Source organism: Squalius cephalus, assembly GCF_949319135.1.
Source record: "Squalius cephalus genome assembly, chromosome: 14".
Lineage (NCBI taxonomy): Eukaryota > Metazoa > Chordata > Actinopteri > Cypriniformes > Leuciscidae > Squalius > Squalius cephalus.
In genome coordinates this window covers 25,308,012-25,327,563 of record NC_137135.1, presented here as the reverse complement: position 1 = coordinate 25,327,563, position 19,552 = coordinate 25,308,012, and the positions used below count along the sequence as shown (strand labels likewise).

The following is a 19,552-nucleotide window of genomic DNA, read 5'->3' as shown; positions in this document are numbered from 1 at the left end:
TTTCTTCCACAAAATTAGGAATAAAGAATGTTTCCTTGCCTTGTAACCTGAAATAAATAAAGCTTAGAGCTTCAAGCTTTCATCTTTTTCAATTTTTTGACAAACATTTGTATGTAGTGTACACACAATACACCTCCTATGAGAACTTGTGATTATGTGAGGGAGGGTTAAAATTCAGTCTTGACTTAGGCTCCGCCTCCACCGCTGTGCATGGCTGAAACACCAATCTTGGTTTCTAGTGTTTCAAAGTCTGCTATTTGTTAAGTGTATTAGCCTGACCTCAGTTTCTCAGACAGGCCGTTAGTATTTGTCATTTTCAAGGGAGAAATAAAAACTTTAATATATAAATATATTATGTAAAGTGTTGGTAAAAAGTCCATCCTGCTGTTGGAATGTCACTAGTTCTGATCCCAAAACACACAAATAAGAGAGGAGCAAAACAAGATTTTGTGTGTCTTGTGACCATAATGTCAATTTCAAGAATGCATGCATATTTTTAAATATAGACTTGTGTTTGGGGTGCACTGTTGAAGTGGCCTTGCATGTGTGAATGATTGTTTTTATGTGCATGGGCTTCTATCTGTGCAGGAGTGCATCTGTGCTTATACGTGTGTAAGTGTGTGTGAGGTGGTGCAGATCATGAGACCTGTTATTTTAAGTGGTTTCATTGTACCGCTCTTGTCCTCCTGTCACCCATACCCACACATAAGTTTCCCATGACCACTCATCTCTACTGACTTACACCATCCACAGTGGGTTTCTCAGTAAACAACTCACTTGCCGCAACAACATTTAAAGTTTCCACAGGATGTACAGCTATTTTTGCCACAGTTAAAGTTAGTAGTGCTCAGATGCATGCTGTCATTTAAGGGAATAGGCTACTTAAAATAATCTATTTAATAAAGTAATCTCTTAGAAACACTTTTTATACTTTTATATGAATTAATTTTAAATTAGGGTATTAGTTGACTAGAGTAGGTTTAGGGTTAGTTGACATGTACTTAAAAAGTTACTTATAGTCAGTAGTAGAATGTCTGTTGGGGGACCATCAAAATCAAATAAAATAAATAAAATAGCAGATATTAAGCAGACAGTCTACTAATACTCTAATGAGAGCTATTGACATGTACTGTAGGTGCAACTTATAGTAAACAGAATGTGTTGAAAATAAGAGAAAATAAATTTTTACCATTATTATTTGTCATTTGCATGTTGTTGATCATCCGGAAGGCAGCTCGTGAGACCTTATAGCTTTCAGTGCTAAAACCACAATGATGCTTAAGTTTCCAAACCATGGCCACTACATGCAGAGACAAGTACTGCTACTCAATAATGTAATGCAAAACAAAGGCCAAACAACCACACCATCATACACTGTCAGAAATAGGGGTACAGTAGGAGTACAATCTAGGTACAATCTACACTAACGTACCCCATAGGGCTTATTATTGGACCTCAAGGTACATATATGTACCTTTTTGAGGGTCAAAAAGCATTAAAAGGTACACATATGTACCGTTTCTTTTAAAGGTTAAGGTACAATATTGTACCCTTGAGGGTGCAGCCCCAGTGACAAGCCACTGTACCCCTAAAGGTACAATTATGTACTTTATTTTCTGGGAGTGTACCAGATTTTGTGTCACTAGTTGTCACACATGGAATTTGTCACATTATTTAACTTTAACTAATTTTAAGGGTATTTTTCCTAGATGTAGAGTTGAGGCAAGTTTTCACCTTTTCGTGTTATTTGAAATTAAATAAATGAATACATTTGTTTCATTGTGCAGTCATCGTGGCAGATAAAGGGATAGTTCACCCAAAAATGTTTATTTGGTCATCATTTACTCACCCTCAAGTTGTTTCAAATCTGTATGAGTTTCTTTCTTTTGTTGAACACAAAAGAAGATATTTTAAAGAATGTTGGTAACCAGACAGTTGACTGTAGCCATTGACTTCCATGTTTTTCCTATTGTGGAAGTCAATGGCTACAGTCGACATTCTAAGAAATCTCTAGCGCCATCTTTTGGTGAAATGTGTTTTATTTGTCCGGACAAAACTGATTTTAATTTCCATTAGGACAAACAAAAAACAACCAAATTTGATTTGGCCTCGAGGTATTTATCTGAATATTTGAGGTTTATAAAGGTAGCCTATAGGCCTATGTTTTGTTTGATTTTAAATGATGTCTTTGTGGCTTGCTCGTGTAGGCCTAACTTACTAAAGTTTCTTTCTCATTGCAAATTGCACCGTCATAACATGTTGATTCTTATCTTGAACTTGATTAAGCTCCCAGGAAATGATCGAGGATTAAAGGGCATGTGTTCACGTTTCCTTTGCAGGTAAACATTAACTTTCTTTACTGTACAGTTGGTCTTATCCACACCCTGAGAACATAAAACAGCCAAGGCTTATATTCGTCACATCGCCTCACCCTACGGTGATAGTTTTTCTTCTGGAGTAGATCTCTTAGCCCATTTCCAGCTCCAGAGAGGTCCACCATCATGTTGTTCAGTCAGTGGAGTCTCCTCCTGACCGTGTGGATGCTTCGGCCACCGCAGGTTTCGGCTTTTAACCTGGACACACAGAACGTGATGAAGAAGCGTGGAGAAGCAGACACTTTGTTTGGGTTTTCTATGGCCATGCACCATCAGCTCAAACCTGCAGAGGAGCGCGTGTGAGAAAAACTTCTTTTTTTAAGCGAACACGTGATAATTGTTTAAAATATTATGGCAGAACTTTGCAGCATTGTGTTACATCAACATTTTATGTTATTATTTTTTAAACATGTTCAGCAGCACAAACTTTGACAACGCTTTGTAGCAACCTGCATTACGTCTCTCACATGCATTCGTATAGGCTAGTAAGGCTACAAATATAGACCTAAATGAAAGTGTCATAATTGAACAATATCTAATTACTAAACTTAATATTAGATAATGATTTGCTACTACGCAATACATAAAGGTTATCTATCTATCTAACTAACTCTTTTATCTATTGACATCACTTGCATCTTCAGATTGCTGATTGGAGCGCCTCATGCTAGAGCATTGCCCGTTCAAAATGCCAATATATCTGGAGGTCTGTACAAATGTAAATTCACAACACAACCTGATGACTGTGAACGCATTGCCGTTGATATAGAAGGTTGGTGTGGTTTACTTGATTTATGTTTTGTGTCTTTATTCCTCTTTTTTTATTGTAATGATCAAATACTTTTTTATTATGTGTATTAGCATTCTAAACTCACTTTTCTATACTGGCAGCTCGTCCTAGGGAAAGAACAGGAGTAGACTATAGAGAAAACCAATGGCTAGGTGTTCGTGTCCGAAGTCAGGGCCGTGGAGGCAAAGTAGTGGTAAATTGTGCTTTTCATTTTAACTGGTTCTTATTCATTATGAAAGTATTTTATTTAAAGTTGACACCTCAAACGTAAACATATGTGTACATATGTTATCTTAATGTTTTAATTGACGCTATGTGTAATGAAGGTGTAATAAATATGCTCTGTTTTATTTAGACTTGTGCCCACAGGTACCAGGATTGGAGTTTTACCAACCAGCGGTTATTGGGCAGATGTTTTGTCTTGGAACAGGACCTTAAATTGGTGATGGATGGAGTGGGCACAAGATCTTTTTGTAGGAATCGGGAAGCAGATAAGTACAAGTTTGGATACTGTCAACAGGGTCTCTCTGTAGCGTTTTCCAAAGACAGCAAATATCTTGTATATGGAGCTCCAGGAGCCTATGACTGGAAAGGTACGGCAAAGCATTTTTTATTGATAATGTTAAACTTCACACATACAGTAACAGTAAAGTCTGTAGAATTACCTCGCAACCTATCATTTATAATGACTTCTTTTCCTTTTCACACTTAAGGCATTGTGCACATGGAGCCTGTAGATGACTTCTCTCTAGAGATCTATGAAACAGGAGATCATAACCAACAACAACACGAGCTTATTCCTGTGGACATCAGCAGCTTTTTAGGTTATCATGGTCAACCTACTACTGTGTACCAGAGGCCAAAAAATTGTCTAGAATGCAGATCTGTTCAAAATAAAATATTACTGTAAATTTGGACTTATCTGATGTAGTAGTTAGCAATGCATTAGCAACTATAAAATGAGGAATACATTTTCTTTAAATCATACTGTAACTTCCGGAAGTTTCAAAGAGCATTTATTAAAAATAAGCTACAAAAATTACTCATCCTGAACTTACTAGTGAGTATTAGTGGACTTCAGGGGAAACATTTAATGATAAAATAAGTATTTTATGACTCTTTTAAATCTGATATCATCCATTTATCAACAGTTTTCCTTCTGTTATTTCTCAGGCTTTGCTTTAGATACTGGGATGAACCTTATGAAGAAAGGAGAGTTGAATGTTGTGGCGGGGGCTCCGCGCTCATACCACAGTGGGGAGGTTTTGTTGCTAAGACCGGATGAAAAGGCAGAAAAAAGGAACTTGAAAGCTGAACACATCCTTCGAGGTCCAGGTTTGGCCTCCTCCTTTGGCTATGACCTCGCTGTTCTTGACTTAAACGCAGATGGGTGAGTTTACACTAGAAACAGATACAATTATGACCAAACAGGATGTGACTGTAAAGTTTCTTATGTAATCACAGGGAATTATTGTTTTACAAGTTTAGTCTGTATTAGAGATGACAATGTCCTCATTGCCTCAGGTGGGATGACATTGTGGTGGGTGCACCAGAGTTCTCTGAGAAAAACATGGATGAAGATGTAGGAGGGGCTGTGTACATTTACATCAACCAGGCCAATGGACAACGCTGGAACCAAATCGAACCAGTGTGTCTGTACGGGAAAAGGGACTCCATGTTTGGACTAGCAGTGGCGCACATTGGGGATATAAATCAAGATGGATACCAAGGTTGAACAAAAGGTTATATATACTTCAGTCTTGAGCCTCAGTTTTCCAGTATATCTGACAAATGATCTTTTCTGATGAACAGATTTTGCAGTGAGCGCTCCCAATGAGGATACAGGGAGAGGTCGAGTGTACATACATCATGGTTCAGCTGCAGGCTTTCATCAAAAACCAGTGGTTCGTAAAAGATGTCGCATATTTATAATTAATATAATTAATTTATATATAATTTTTTATCAGTTATTTTGATTTAGATTTAAATTGTATTTGAAATATATTTTTAATTTCATAATATTATATATTATATTTACAAAATATTACAAATTATATTATATTATATTATATTATATTATATTATATTATATTATATTATATTATATTATATTATATTATCCAGCATGATTCATTATACAGATCTGGTGAGGAATTTTGCATTTGCAACTTTTTTCAAAGTGACTGTTAAAACAATCTCTTTTTATAGGTTTTAGATGCTGGAGACCGCGGTATCAAATTGTTTGGCTATTCCTTGGCTGGAAACATGGATATGGACGGTAATGGCTATCCAGACCTTGCTGTGGGTTCACTTTCAGATACTGTGCTGGTTTACAGGTTGGATGCTTCCCATTCTGATAAATCTATAGATTCAATGCTGATCAGATCTTTTGCATTCATATAATTCATCATATGAAGTGAAAGAATAACCAGACACACCCCACACTATATAAAATATACTTTCATTAAATATCATTTTGTAGGATCTGTACATTTTAGAATTCTAAATTAATTACGTTAATATTATTAATAAATAATATGTTCATTTTTTAAGGACTAAACCAGTGGTAAACATAGAAAAGACGTTGACATTAACACCGAATAATATTGACTTCAAGGCACATGGCTGCAAGAAAAATCCATGGTGAGATAACAGCAAAATCTAACACTAATATATATATACTGAACAAAATTATAAACGCAACACTTTTGTTTTTGCCCCCATTTTCCATGAGCTGAACTCAAAGATCTAAGACTTTTTCTATGTAATAAAAGGCTACTCTAAAATGTGCAGTTTTACTGACACATAAAACTAAAAAAAAAATTTTTTTTACTGACACATAAGACCAAAAAAAAAAAAAAAAAGGGTTGTTGATTGTGGCCTGTGGAATGTTGGTCCACTCCTCTTCAATGGCTGTGCGAAGTTGCTGGATATTGGCAGGACCTGGAACACGCTGTCGTATATGCCGATCCAGAGCATCCCAAACGCATTCATTCATGCTGACTGCAGGAATGTCCACCAGAGCTGTTGCCCTTGAATTGAATGTTCATTTCTCTACCATAAGCCGTCTCCAAAGGCTTTTCAGAGAATTTGGCAGTACAATAAAACTGCGCATTTTAGAATGGCCTTTTATTGTGGCCAGCCTCAGGCACACCTGTGCAATAATCATGCTGTCTAATCAGAATCTTGATATGCCACACATGTGAGGTGGATGGATATCTCGGCAAAGGAGAAGTGCTCACTAACACAGATTTAGACAGATTTGTGAACAATATTTGAGAAAAAATATTACATAGAAAAAGTCTTAGATCTTTGAGTTCAGCTCATGAAAAATGGGGGCAAAAACAAAAGTGTTGCTTTTATAATTTGGTTCAGTGTATATATGAAGAGTTCAGATGCAAAAACCTCTAAGTGCCATCTGAAATTTTCTTCTAGAATGATCATTTTTATCAAGCTTGTATGTTTGAGTTCAGCAATTTCACTTAAATGGCAATGAAAATAACCTATTAATTGTCATTTAAGTGAAATTACTGAACTTAAATATACAAGCTTGATAAAAATGATAATTCTAGAAGAAAATTTCAGATGGCACTTAGAGGCTTTTGCATCGGAACTCTTCATATATATACATGTGTATTTTAAAATAATAATAATTTGAGTTATAAAAATAAACATACACACTTATATACATTTTTGTTTCTTTCTTCTTTTTTTTTGAAAATCTTTCAGCATTATTACAGCTCAGTCCTGTTTCACTTACACTGCCCAGCCACCTACATACAATCCCAAACTGAGTGAGTCCATTTCCTGTTCTCCATACTGCATTAAATATCAAAACAAGAATAAATGTCCCACAGCAATCTGTATGAGTCATTCCAGCTGGGTGTGTTTGATTAATTATTATATCTTGGCAAACAGCTTCTTGTCAAAGCAATTTCTTGGAACTTTTTGAGGCATGTGAAATTGCATTTGATCACCTTTCTGTAGGGATCGAGTACAAGCTGAAGGCTGATACAGTGCGCAGAGAGAGGGGTCTTCCTTCACGAGTGGTCTTTGTGAATTCTGAGGCTGCGCAGGGAGACCGGGAACTGCCTGGCCAGGGCAAACGAGAGTGTGTCCAGACCAAGCTCAGGCTGCTGGTACTATCTACTCACACTCTTGATTTGCTGATTTCAAGAACTGAAAGTGAGAATTTACGATTAAAAACCATTGTACTGTTTTTAGGGAGATATCCAGGACAAGCTGACCAGCATTTCCATCAGCTTATCTGTTTCTTTGCCATCTGACAATCCAAAACAGACCATCAGAAACCTCCCTGACTTAGAGCCAGTTCTAAACGCTCTACAAGAAAACACAACCAAAGCAGAGGTATATTGCCATATCACTTCCTTTATTGCTGTAATATCCCACTGTCTCAAACATGGCTTTCTTTACCACATACCTCTTATCTCCCAGGTCACCTTTATGAATGCCGACTGTGGAAGTGACAACATCTGCCACAGTAACCTGCAGCTCCAGTATAGCTTCTGCACCAAAGACCAACAACAAGAAAAATGTGACCCTCTATCCATGTAATATCATTATCTATGTGGCTTGTGCAAGATTTAGAACAATACACTACTGTTTTTTACAGTTCAAAGACCACATGACTGATATTTGGCATTTGGCATATCTCAATATTTAGCTAGTTTTATTGCTGAAACTGCAAAACATGTACTGACAAATCAGGACCAAATCAGGAGTTTAAATATCTCAGGGGTATAGCGTGCAAATCCATTGATTGCACTAAGTTATAATCATATTGTATAAGCACTACATAATGCAAATTGCATATTAGCTACATATTTGACATGTGTTTGGCCTTTTTGTAATATAGACTTAAGTAGCCATCCTTGGAATTGCTAAATTTGGGTGTATCTTTGTGTTTTGAAGGGAAAATGGTGTTTCTGTCATTTCTCCTGGTGATGAGAACGTCGCCCTGGAGGTCACTGTAACCAACATAGGTGGAGAAGATGCACACCAGAGTCAACTGTCTGTGACGTTTCCAGAATTTCTGCACCTATCATCAGTCATGCCAAAGAAGAATAGTGTGAGTGTCCTATTTCACTGAAAAAGTTTGTATCAACAAGTCTTATTGTGTTTTGCTTTTTACTGTAAGATGGACACATTTGTATAATGCTTCATTGCATCTGTTTTGAAGGACTGTCATATTCAGGCCTAGACTTGTACACTCGAAAAAATAGAATGTTGCATTTGAAAAAAAGTCACAAGTTGTTCCATACAACTGTGTAAAGTAGTTGCTAAATTAAACTGTATGCATTAAATTACATTGTATGCACTAAATGTATGGTTCTTACATTTTAAAATGTTGCTCATTATGATGTACACATTCTGCCTTATATTTATCATTTCACTCACTAAACACTGACTGAACAAACACTTGTCAAGTAAAGCTTGTCAAGTAAAATTTCAATGAAATAAATCTGTTTTTGAGTAACAAGGGGATTTTTTTAGTGTACACTGTTTCAGATTTTGCATAGATGTTTTCACCATTTGTTGTCGTTTTTATCGCTGTGCAGGAAACCCAGGTGCAGTGTAACCCCAATGAACAGAAAACACAGGCTGACTGCCAACTTGGAAATCCTTTTAAAAGAGACTCGGAGGTATGAAGAGTAATTAAAATTCTCTCAAACCATCAAGCATGCTTTCAATATAATCAAATCTGTCAGTCTCCTAACCTAGGTTCTTTTCAACACTTTCAGGTTTCATTCTACCTGATACTAAACACGGAAAGGCTTTCCTTGAGAGTGACAGGCGCTAATGTGACAATGTCCCTTAAAACGTAAGAAGAGTCTAGCTTAGCTATGATGTTATCTTCTAGGTACCTCTAGTTTAACTGTTAATCAACATAATACATTTATAGAAGTAGCACTATATAGTTTTATTGCATGAAAAACAAGCTAATAAAGTTTTAAAGTTTATATGTTTTAGTGTGTGTGTGTGTGTGTGTGTGTGTGTGTGTGTGTGTGTGTGTGTGTGTGTGTGTGTGTGTGTGTGTGTCCTGGTAAACCCTACATTATGGGGACAAAATTTTATATTACAAAATCATATTAATTTATGTTTTGTTTTTTGTTTTTGAAAAGGTAAAAATGCTTTCTATGATTCATAGAGTTTTCTATGATGTGTAGGTGTAGGGTTAGGGGATAAAATACAAAGTTTGATTAGTATATAATTCCTTATTTCTATGGAAAGTCCCCTTAAAACATGGAAACCCAATATGTGTGTACCTGTTTCATTTTTCTCTCTCTTTTTTTTTTTTTTTTTTTTTTTTTTTTGTCAAAAGGATTAGCATTCAAGATATTCCAATAGTTGTTGCAGAAGCGAAAATTATATTTGAACTGCATCTGAATGTCACTGGGTAAGTCTTATTAATTGTTTTGTTTTTTAAGAAATGTATATTTTTATTTAGCAAGGACGCTTTAAATTGGTCAAAAGATTTCAAATTAATGTTGTTCCTTTGAACTTTCTATTTATCAAAAAAAAAAATCCTTTAAAAACACAAAAGCAGCACATCTGTTTTTTAATAATGAATGGTTGTTTTATTATGTATTGTGTCTTTGTAGTGTTGCTAAACCTTCCCAGTTGTACTTTGGAGGAGAAGTGAAAGATGGTAAATCAATGAAATCAGAAGATGATATTGGCTCTCTGGTCCAGTATGAGTTCAGGGTTGGTGTCTCAGTCCCTCTAATGTTACAGTGATGAATTTCTCTGTTTTACTATTCATAATCATTAACTGTAATTTAATCTGGCATAATCCCTTACACTTGCTAGTTGCTAGGTTTACAAAATGAATGGTTATAATAATAGGCCAAATTGTAGATATTATCATATTTCCAATCAAAAATAAATCAGTAGCTTATCACAGAGAGTGCTATTGCATTTATGTCTGTAAATATACAGTATTTAGATGTATATTATACTTATTGGGTTTAGTACAATTAAAAGCCTGTTGATTTTGTGCTTCTTGTACTTTCTACGTCAGATTATTAACATTGGTCGGCCTCTGAAGTCCTTCGGTTCTGCAGTGCTGAACATTCAGTGGCCAAAAGCAACCAAGGAGGGAAAATGGCTCATGTACCTTGTGCAAATCAGCGATGGAGGAAAGAATATTATTCACTGCACTCCATCAGAGGCTATAAACCCACTCAGATTTATCAAGGTAATTCCTTCATGGGATATAAAGTTAAATAACTATCAATTATTAACATCAACTCCCACTGGTTCTACTTTGCAGCTTTCTGTATTTGATGAATGATAAATCCTTGAGACTCAGACACAATATGACTTATGACACTCTGGTAGAGGTCACTGATTCTATGTGCTCACTTCTTAGGCGTCATCCAGAGGAAGGCGTGAACTAGAGCGTGAATCAGGCCTGAAGGCTCTTGCCTCCACTACTGATTTTTTCCCCTTTTTGGGCAACAAAAGAAAGTATAAAACTCTGGTAATTTCACTTTACACATGATTTTATACAATTCCACTGACCAGAGCTTTATTTTCATTTCACCTCTATCACTAGTATACTAGTATTGTGTGCCTTTAAAACATACATCAAAGGTTTCAAGGTACTTACCTTTGTCGAGTTCTTTGCAAATGTATCTCTACCTTTCATGTTGCCGCCCCAGACGTGTGCTGACGACTTAAAATGTGTGGAGATAAAGTGCCCTCTTGAGGCACTGGACAGCACTGCAGGCATCGTCCTTCATGCTCGCTTATGGAACAATACTTTTCTTGAGGTACACTTGCTGACATTCTTTTTTTATTTCTGCACTGTAAGACTTAAAAGTGAAATTTACAGAATGAATTGAGTTCAATTCATTTAAATAATATTGAATGTTTATTGCAGGTAGTAAAAAAAAAGAACTCACACTGAAAGAGAAATTTTATTTTCAATTCAAATGACTTTAGTTACAGCGTTTCATTTGGTTTAGTAGCATATGTGTACAAATAATAAAAATAATAATAATGCTGCTTGCTCAATCTATGTTGATTAATGCAGCAAATTCCTCAGTATTTGAAAATTGTGGTAGCATATACATGTGTCTAGCTAATAATTAACAAGATTTTTTTATTTTTTTTAAGTGTTAGTTCACCCAAATATTTTAATTATACTTGTTTTTGTTTTTGTTGTTGTTGACATTAAAAAGTAAATGTCAGTGCATTGTTTTATTATTGTTGCATTGTTGTATGTAATACATACAGTAGGCCTACCGTATGCCTCTGAATCTATGCCTGCCTTCCTACCCTCATATCAATATCAAATTTATTTCTAACAGTTCCAGTAGTGGGATTGAATGTGAGATTGAATTAGTGCACTCAATAACATCCACAATGGTTTTGGACACCCAAATAGCTGTTCCCTCAAATAGTGCCCTATTTAAAGTTTTTTGGCTTTTAGTATGAATATGTTAGCCTTGCTGTTATCTATAAGCTAGAGTGCTCCAAAACAATAACAAAATTCGCATTTTGAAGACCAAACCCAATGTTGAAAATGAAAATCAGGTTGATGTTAGAATCCAACGCCAGATTGACATTAATCTCCAACGTTGGAAAGACATTATATTATGGTTGAAAATGAAAATCAAAACCCAACATCAGTCGGGTTCTGACGTCAATCCGACTTTCATTTCCAACCAAAATCCAACGTCTATCTGACGTCGGATGCTGACGTTAATTTGATGTCAACCCGACTTTCATTTCCAACCAAAATGCAAACCCTGCAACCAAAATCATCCCCTGACTGACATTACTACTTTATACTCAAGGACGTTGACAGAGTTGTAGTGGAGTAAAAAGTATGATATTTGTCTTTCAAATGTAGTGAAGTTAAAAAAGTAAAAAAAATAAATAATAATACTCAAGAAAATTAAAAACTCACTTAAAAAGTGTACTTAAGTACAGTACTCAAGTAAATGTACTTTGTTACTGTCCACCTGTGGTAACAAATGTATTATAACTATTTGATTATTGACAAGATGGCTTCTTTTACAGGAGTATAACTCATTGAACTACTTGGATATTGTACTGGATGCATCTCTGACCATTAATGGGACTCAGGAGAATATTGGGATTCAGCCATCCAATACTAAGGTTACGTGACATGTAGATTAGTATATACTTAAGCATATAAGCTATTTTTATTTGATGTAGTAGTAGTAGTGATTAATAAAAAAAAAGCTCACTCAGTGTTTTTATGACTTATATAGGTGAAGCTAACTGTTTTTCGTGAAAGGAAGCCTGCTTTGCTCAGTCGAGTCCCGTGGTGGGTCATTCTGCTCAGCGTACTGACAGCACTGCTGTTACTAGCTTTGCTGTTCTACTTGTTATGGAAGGTAAGGTGACTCTTTTCATACAATATCTTAATTAAAACTAATACTTGATTTACCTGAAGCAATTAATACTGTTACATTGTAGATAAAAATATAGAAAAACAAGTGTAGTTACATGTTAAAAAAGGGAGTGTTAAGCTGCTTCCATATTAGTGTTTTTGACTGAACCATGTTGTATTTTTTGTGCTCCTCAGTTTGAATGCTTAACTTGTGGAATATGTGCCAAAGAGAAAAAGGTTTATTAAGAATCAAGAGAGGAACATATGACCAAACAGAGGTGCGTCTTCTCAAAGATGGACAAAACAGTCTTCTGATTCTGTGGAATTGTTTTCCTGCACGGGTCAAAAAAATATTATTTTTTTGTAAACTGTTTTTTAATGTTGTCTGTAAATAAAAAATAATGTATAACTAAATTATCTACAAAATAAAGTTGTAAACAGCATGTTGTATCACTTGGGACAGGTGATGCTACTCTGCACATTTTACATTTGACTAACATTGCTGGTCATCTTATGATGTTAATCATAAATCTGAGTATTTAATGCAGTGAAAGAACACTTCTACATTGTAATGTGCGCTGTCTGCTCTATTATTGGAAGTACAATAATATTCCCTTTTGTAATGTGATGGATTTGACTGTAATTCTGGACGTCTCATGGAGAAGGAGGGGGTGTGCTCATGAACATCTTCAGGGCAGGTGTAAAGATGAGGACGGTGCCAAGAACAGATACAGTGAGGAATGCCCAGAGGAAAATCCTGTCCAGCACCTGGGCCACAAACTTCCAGTCCTGTACTACCTGCAAGAGCCAAAGAATATTCACTAACACTTTACAATAAGGTTCCATTAGTTAACAGGAACTAACCATGAAAAATACTTCTAAAGCATTTATTAATCTTGATCATTTCAACCTTTGCTACTGTATTATTCAAATCAAAGATTGTATCTGTTAATATTATTTAATGTAGGTGAACATGAACTAACAATGAACAGTTGTATTATTATTAATATTGTAACGCATGTGTTATGTAAGGGATAATGTATAGAGAAGCGGTCGTTATAGCGAATAACAACCCCGACAGGCTGAACAGGACCCCGACGCGAAGCGGAGGGGTCTTGAATCAGCCTGAAGGGGTTGTTATTCGCTATAACGACCGCCTCTCTATACATTATCCCGCTTATTACATGGCTACCTACAAAATGAATAAATAATTTGCCACGAATTATTGATTTAAAAAGGAGTTTATTGATTTAAAAACGATTGTATTGCTTCCGCCAAAGAAAATAGTCCGTTCCGCGTCCATAGCAACGCGCTGTTTTTCATGGCAACGGTCTGTTATACTTCGCAGCGGTCTGTTATCAAGAAATAACAGACCGCATTCTACATTGGAATTCAGCCAAGCCATGTAATAATTAGTGTTAGTTAATGCAACTAATGTTACCTTATTGTAATATTCATTGCATCATAATTGTCACAACTGGCATATTCATCATCAAATAATAGTCAGCATAACACTTGATTAGCGTTAACATTTTTATTCCTGACTTTATCCTTAGCATCAACAGTATGCAAGAGGAACCTATTACTGCAAAACATCATTAACTTTATAAAATAATACATTTTCTGGCCAAAATATATGGTAAATATATAAAGTATTCAGTGCAGCTTAAGAAAGAATTTTTCAAACTGAAAATAGTTTTATACATTTTTATATAAACTTTCAAATGGCAAAATATATTACAGAATGTTATTGAATCAAAAACAATTTGGGGGGCAAATGCAAAATGCATTTTTAAATATGTTTTGGACAAGATAAATATATTTAGATTTATACACTACTGTTCAGAAACTTGGGGTAAATTTTTATGCTTTCAAAAGAAGTCTCATATTTTAGTGGAAACCGTGGATTTTTTCTTTGATAAATAGCAAGGTGAAAATAACAGCATTTATTTAAAATAGAAATCTTTTATAACAATGTAAATGTCTTTACTGTCACTTTTATCAATTTAATTGCATCCTTTCTGAATAAAATGTTTATTTGTTTGTTTGTTTGTAACAACTGAACTTAAACTTTAAGGTATATCTAAAAATAGCTTTATTTCTATTAATATTTGCAGACATTCACTTTACATTCATCTTAAGCCATTTTCAAGTCCTCACCTCTCTAATAAAATGCTCCTTCTTAATGTGACTTGAGATGTAGCGAACCGAGTTGGTGGCTTGCTCCAGCATATTAATCAGAGCCTGACCTTCTCCTTCAGGGCCTTTCTTGTTCCTGGGCTTCAGGTCAGGGCTGTGGGGCTCCAGCTCTGGGTACTGGTAGCGGTCAGTGTTCCCCCTCATGCAGAGCAAATGTGGCAGTCGCTGGAGGAACAGCGTACGCACCCATGGAGACATCGGGTGGTAAGTAGCTGAAGAGCGGTGGTGTACGTTGATGACAAACACGGTCACGATGATGGAGAGAGTGACAAAGATCATGATAAAAAGCAGGTACTCCCCAATCAGCGGGATAACCTTAGAGGAAGAAGGGATGATCTCTTCAATGACGAGGAGGAAGACGGTGAGAGACACCAGGACGGAGGTGGAGAGGGAGACTTTTTCCCCTTCGTCGGACGGAAGGTAGAAAACCAGCACTGTTAGGAAGGACAAGCCCAGGCATGGAAAAATGAGGAAGAGTGTGTAGAAGAGAGGAAGGCGTTTTAGGATGAACGAATATGTGATGTACGGGTAGAAGAGGTGGCCGTCTCGCCGGCTTCCTTTGACCCCAGTCGCACTGAGAATCTCCCATTCGCCGTTATCAAAGAAGTCCCTTCTGTCCACCTGCTGGTTGAGGAGGACTAGTTCAACCATGTTTCCATCATATGTCCAAGAGCTAAACTTCATAGAGCAGTTCTGGCGATCAAACGGGAAGAACGTCACATCCATGGTGCAGGCTGATTTGTAGGTGGAAGGGGGGGTCCAAGTGATCATGCCATTGTACCTCACAATGACTTTGGTCATAAGTGAGCCTTCAAAACGTCCATCAGCACTAAAAGCGAGTGGACAGGATGACATGTTTAATATTCCAAAATGATGAATTACTGTTGTATTTAGATAGCCACACAAACTTACTTCTCGTATAAAACAATGTCTGGGAGCCAGACGGTCTCTGACGGGACTCTGATAGAGGTGATGCCACCATATTTATCAGGGTTCCAACGCAGTTTATAATCCAGCCATTCCTACAAAGAGTTTATTATGAAAAGCATATCTGATTTGAAACAATGTTTGTTTCATTACTTTTCTATTGTCAATGTCCGGTATCATTCGCAGAGAACTGATAATTTAGTCTTTTACATCATATGCATTTTCTGTTATTTTCAATAATGTTGCTAGAAGCAAGCATATATATGTATGTTTGGGGATTTGTACCATCAGAATTTGAGGAAATGATTTTATATTTTTCAATATTTTAAATAAGAACAAAACTTGGTTAAGGTATTTATCTGACAAAATTTTACAGGTTTTATTCTATGCAACAACAAAAAAATGCAAAGAAAAGCAAAAAGCTCACAGGAAAAAGCATACGCTGACTATAACATAATCCATTGTTTATATTTCATTGGTTCCATATTGTTTTTGCATGTGTTCATAATTTCAACAGCCAAGGCAAAAATAATACTTTTGACTTGAATACAACCAATTAATTTATCTGCATACAGCACATTATTAATTTACCAGGCGAAACATTTTTACAGGGATGTTTGAGGTTATTTACCTGCCATAGCCACACATTAGTGGTCATGAGTTGGTTTTTCTCATCCTAAATTCATAAACAGAGAAAAAAAGAAAGATAACACCATAAACAACTGAGATATATATGTGAGATTCAATATATGTGATTATTTTGCAATACTCAAGTCTAAATTCTAGTGATTGTATTCTAATGATTTCCAAAGTCTGTTGTAATATAATACACCATAAAAAGAGCACAAAAGACACATCAATCAAAACACATAATTATATTATTATCTATTTTTCTTGAGATTATGAGACAGTTGAGGCAGAGTGGTGCTGAGAGGGGTGACTGGAGCCCACATAATAATAGCTGTCTTTATTTATTTTCCATAGCCCTCAAAATCATTGGCTATATCTTTTGATAAACGTCCAGCATAACCACTTTCAAAGCCATCTTATACTCTGAATTACGAGGCACTTGGGCACCTATGCCTTCAGGCAGTTTTTAAATCAATAACATCAAACAGGCACATCTGAGCCCTTATCAAGTAAATCAAATTGCAAGATGTATGTAACAGTAAGTTGACGTCATCTTTTTTATTGTTATCATCATGGAGAGAAACAATTAGCCCTAATGGCGCAACTTTGTTTATTATTACGATATGATTTGTTTTGTCGACAATTAATAAAATGCACATTGAAGCTGAGAGATTTCACTCAGGACTGTCAGTAGCTCAAATCATATTGGATCACTACTGCATTGGATGTTAGTTTGTGTCTATGCATTTATTTGAGCTATAGCAATCTAGCTCAAATTAATACCTGGAGCATTTACTTTGGAAATATATTTTCTTCAGGCTGAATTCCTGTCAATTTATTTTGTATAATTTAATCACAAAGGGAAATGGTACACCGATGGATTTGTGTGGAGTGTGTGCACACTGTTATAGACGTAAAGCTCACTGGATCTCTGCACTTTTAATAATTCAGCCTCCCATCATATGAGTCTTCAGAACAGAAAAACCCTTTCAGAGAAAGAGCAAGGCAAAATAAAACCAGGAGAATGTGAAAAAAAGTTGGAGGAGGAGAGCAGCAGTAAGGCAATATTTTCTATTTATAGACTCTAAGGAAGCAGATGCCCCTAATATATGCCTAATGTAGAGAGATGTATTGACTTCATAAGTCAATAGTGTTCAGAACCACGGACAGCTCCATCTGCTGTGTTTCAGCACCAAGGACAGAGACCAACTGAGCACCGTCCACAGTAAGGCTTCCAAATGAAGTTTAAAATAGCTGGATCTGTATGTTTGTCTTACCACATCCACTAGCTGAGATATCTTCAAGCCAAAGCGGACCTTCACAGAGTGGTTTGCGTGCAGAACAGGCCTGACCCAGCGCTGGTACCCCTGAAACAAGTCCCTGAGCAGAGCATCTTCTCTCTCTGCCAGAGATACAAACTCTCTAGCTGCTAACACACATACTTATTACATTACATTATTGATATAATTTCTACAACAATCACTGTTTATACTATCGCAATTGATAAGGTTTTAATGTTACATAGTAGATAAAATAATAGTGTTATACTATTAAAGAGTCCTGTTATAAAATTGAGAGTCATATAGACTAAGTACACTAAGTGTAATGACACACAAGGACAGACAGAAACCAGACACTTTCATAGACATGGCAGTCAGCAGAAGTCCGCTAACTGCGTCCTCCACAAATTGTTTACTGACCTCAACTGAGGACAAGTGCACTCATCAGCAACACATAGCGAGCAAATAGCATTTTGAGATACATTCAAGTAAATCAAATAGAATCACAAATCTATCTATCTATCTATAAGATTTCTTATAATTTGTAGATTTTATTGCTGATACAACGAACCAAACTTTGTTCAACGACTCATTCAAGATTTGCAAGGTATGAACATAAATCATTCTGATAATAAATAATTAACGATTACAAATTGATTTCAGATAATAAAATAACTCATCTCTTTAGTAACATCCATTATAGTCTATAACTCATAAACTATAAAAAAAAGGATGCTAAACACACTAACATAATCAAGAAAGTACTTTACAGGGCAGAGAGACAAGGATTGGTTTGCACTTACCAGGCGTGGCGGCGATGATGCTGGTAAACAGGGTGAAAAGACCAACGACTGCCAACGTCATTTCGAAAGAAAGTATTTTATATTGGCGTGACACGTGACAACGCATTAATTGCTCTTTAAAAACAAGTTTTAATAGCAAGTGATACAAGTTTGAAGTTGTTATTTGCTGTTAGTAAAAGCAGAGGATGGGAGCGAATCACTCCCAGAGAGAATCCATCCAGGTGCGCGCGCCCGCGCTCCGGTCCCACACTAGGAGAGGGGGAGCGCGCACCGTGCCAGTTTTTAAAGGGACAGATGAATGTGTCGCTTCACCAAGTAGATCACCACCATCCACAGAAAATGCAGCAGAGTGTTATTTTTGGCCAGTCAACAACAGCACAATTCAAGTGAACGTAAATTGCATAAAAAAATGTAAAAAATTAAATCGAAAAAGATTTTTTAAAGTTAGTGAAAAAATTGCTAGTCAACAACACCCTATTGAAAGTTGCATTTAACAAAGAATAATTTTAGAATAATTTTTTTAGACAATATTTAAGATATTAAATACATAAAAAATGTGTTAAACAGTTCATAATAGACATTTTGAAGAAGTAATTGCATAAAGTTATAATAAATGCATTTTCTAATTAATCACACGAGGCTGTGTTTTCTCACACTGGTCACAAATGCGACCACTGATAAGTTTGAATGTATTTTGAGCATGATTTATATGAGGCATGAGATAGATAGAGCAATCTTAATACACTAATAACAGACCCTTTAAATATATGTTCCAGAAATGGTAGTTGTATTTCCTTTTATGGCATTTTGACATGGGAATGTGGGCACAAAGGCATGTAAAAATGAAAATGAAATATAGTTGTCAACAACTCTTTTTGCATCATTCAAACACAAATGTGGATGGATGGATGAATGGATGATTTTGGACCAGGAAAAATAAGAATATCAACTGACCACTTAGGTAACCCAATGTAATTTGTTGTAAATACAGAATATTAAGTTACAGCTGATTATAAGAATAGCCTTTCTTCAGCTTTGGCCAGTTTTGTAGAAATTTTTTTTTTTTTAATGTTTATAATGTTTAATCTTTTTGTTGTATGCACTCGTGTAGAGAGTGTTTGTTTACAACAACCTTGCAGACAAATTCAAATAAAAACTCA

At 35.8% G+C, this 19,552-nt stretch overlaps 2 protein-coding genes across 5 annotated transcripts; one reads left to right on the top strand and one right to left on the bottom strand.

Annotated features, from left to right (window-relative positions):
• Window positions 1-2,055: 2,055 nt before the first annotated feature.
• On the top strand, window positions 2,056-12,825 carry itga6l (integrin, alpha 6, like). Of its 3 annotated transcripts, none has more exons than XM_079893564.1 (26): window positions 2,056-2,114; window positions 2,340-2,674; window positions 3,020-3,147; window positions 3,267-3,358; window positions 3,521-3,758; window positions 3,879-3,989; window positions 4,339-4,555; window positions 4,690-4,895; window positions 4,978-5,069; window positions 5,374-5,501; window positions 5,719-5,808; window positions 6,895-6,959; window positions 7,153-7,304; window positions 7,390-7,533; window positions 7,621-7,736; window positions 8,098-8,254; window positions 8,745-8,828; window positions 8,928-9,007; window positions 9,509-9,583; window positions 9,789-9,891; window positions 10,208-10,384; window positions 10,559-10,669; window positions 10,851-10,961; window positions 12,217-12,315; window positions 12,432-12,557; window positions 12,749-12,825. In XM_079893564.1, the coding sequence occupies exons 2-26, from the start codon at window positions 2,502-2,504 to the stop codon at window positions 12,797-12,799; spliced, it is 3,126 nt and encodes a 1,041-aa protein (XP_079749690.1). In that variant the 5' UTR covers window positions 2,056-2,114; window positions 2,340-2,501; the 3' UTR covers window positions 12,800-12,825. The 3 variants fall into 3 exon arrangements, with proteins under 3 accessions (XP_079749690.1, XP_079749689.1, XP_079749691.1); XM_079893563.1 differs by lacking the exon at window positions 2,056-2,114 and adding an exon at window positions 2,226-2,339 and having other exon boundaries at window positions 2,462-2,674; XM_079893565.1 differs by lacking the exon at window positions 2,056-2,114 and adding an exon at window positions 2,293-2,339 and having other exon boundaries at window positions 2,445-2,674.
• Window positions 12,772-18,636, bottom strand: chrnb3b (cholinergic receptor nicotinic beta 3 subunit b). Of its 2 annotated transcripts, none has more exons than XM_079893568.1 (6): window positions 18,393-18,636; window positions 17,587-17,735; window positions 16,311-16,355; window positions 15,665-15,774; window positions 14,714-15,581; window positions 12,772-13,351 (listed from the first exon to the last, which is right to left on the bottom strand). In XM_079893568.1, the coding sequence occupies exons 1-6, from the start codon at window positions 18,496-18,498 to the stop codon at window positions 13,208-13,210; spliced, it is 1,422 nt and encodes a 473-aa protein (XP_079749694.1). In that variant the 5' UTR covers window positions 18,499-18,636; the 3' UTR covers window positions 12,772-13,207. The 2 variants fall into 2 exon arrangements, with proteins under 2 accessions (XP_079749694.1, XP_079749693.1); XM_079893567.1 differs by having other exon boundaries at window positions 13,203-13,351; window positions 17,587-17,738; window positions 18,393-18,627.
• Window positions 18,637-19,552: the final 916 nt, after the last annotated feature.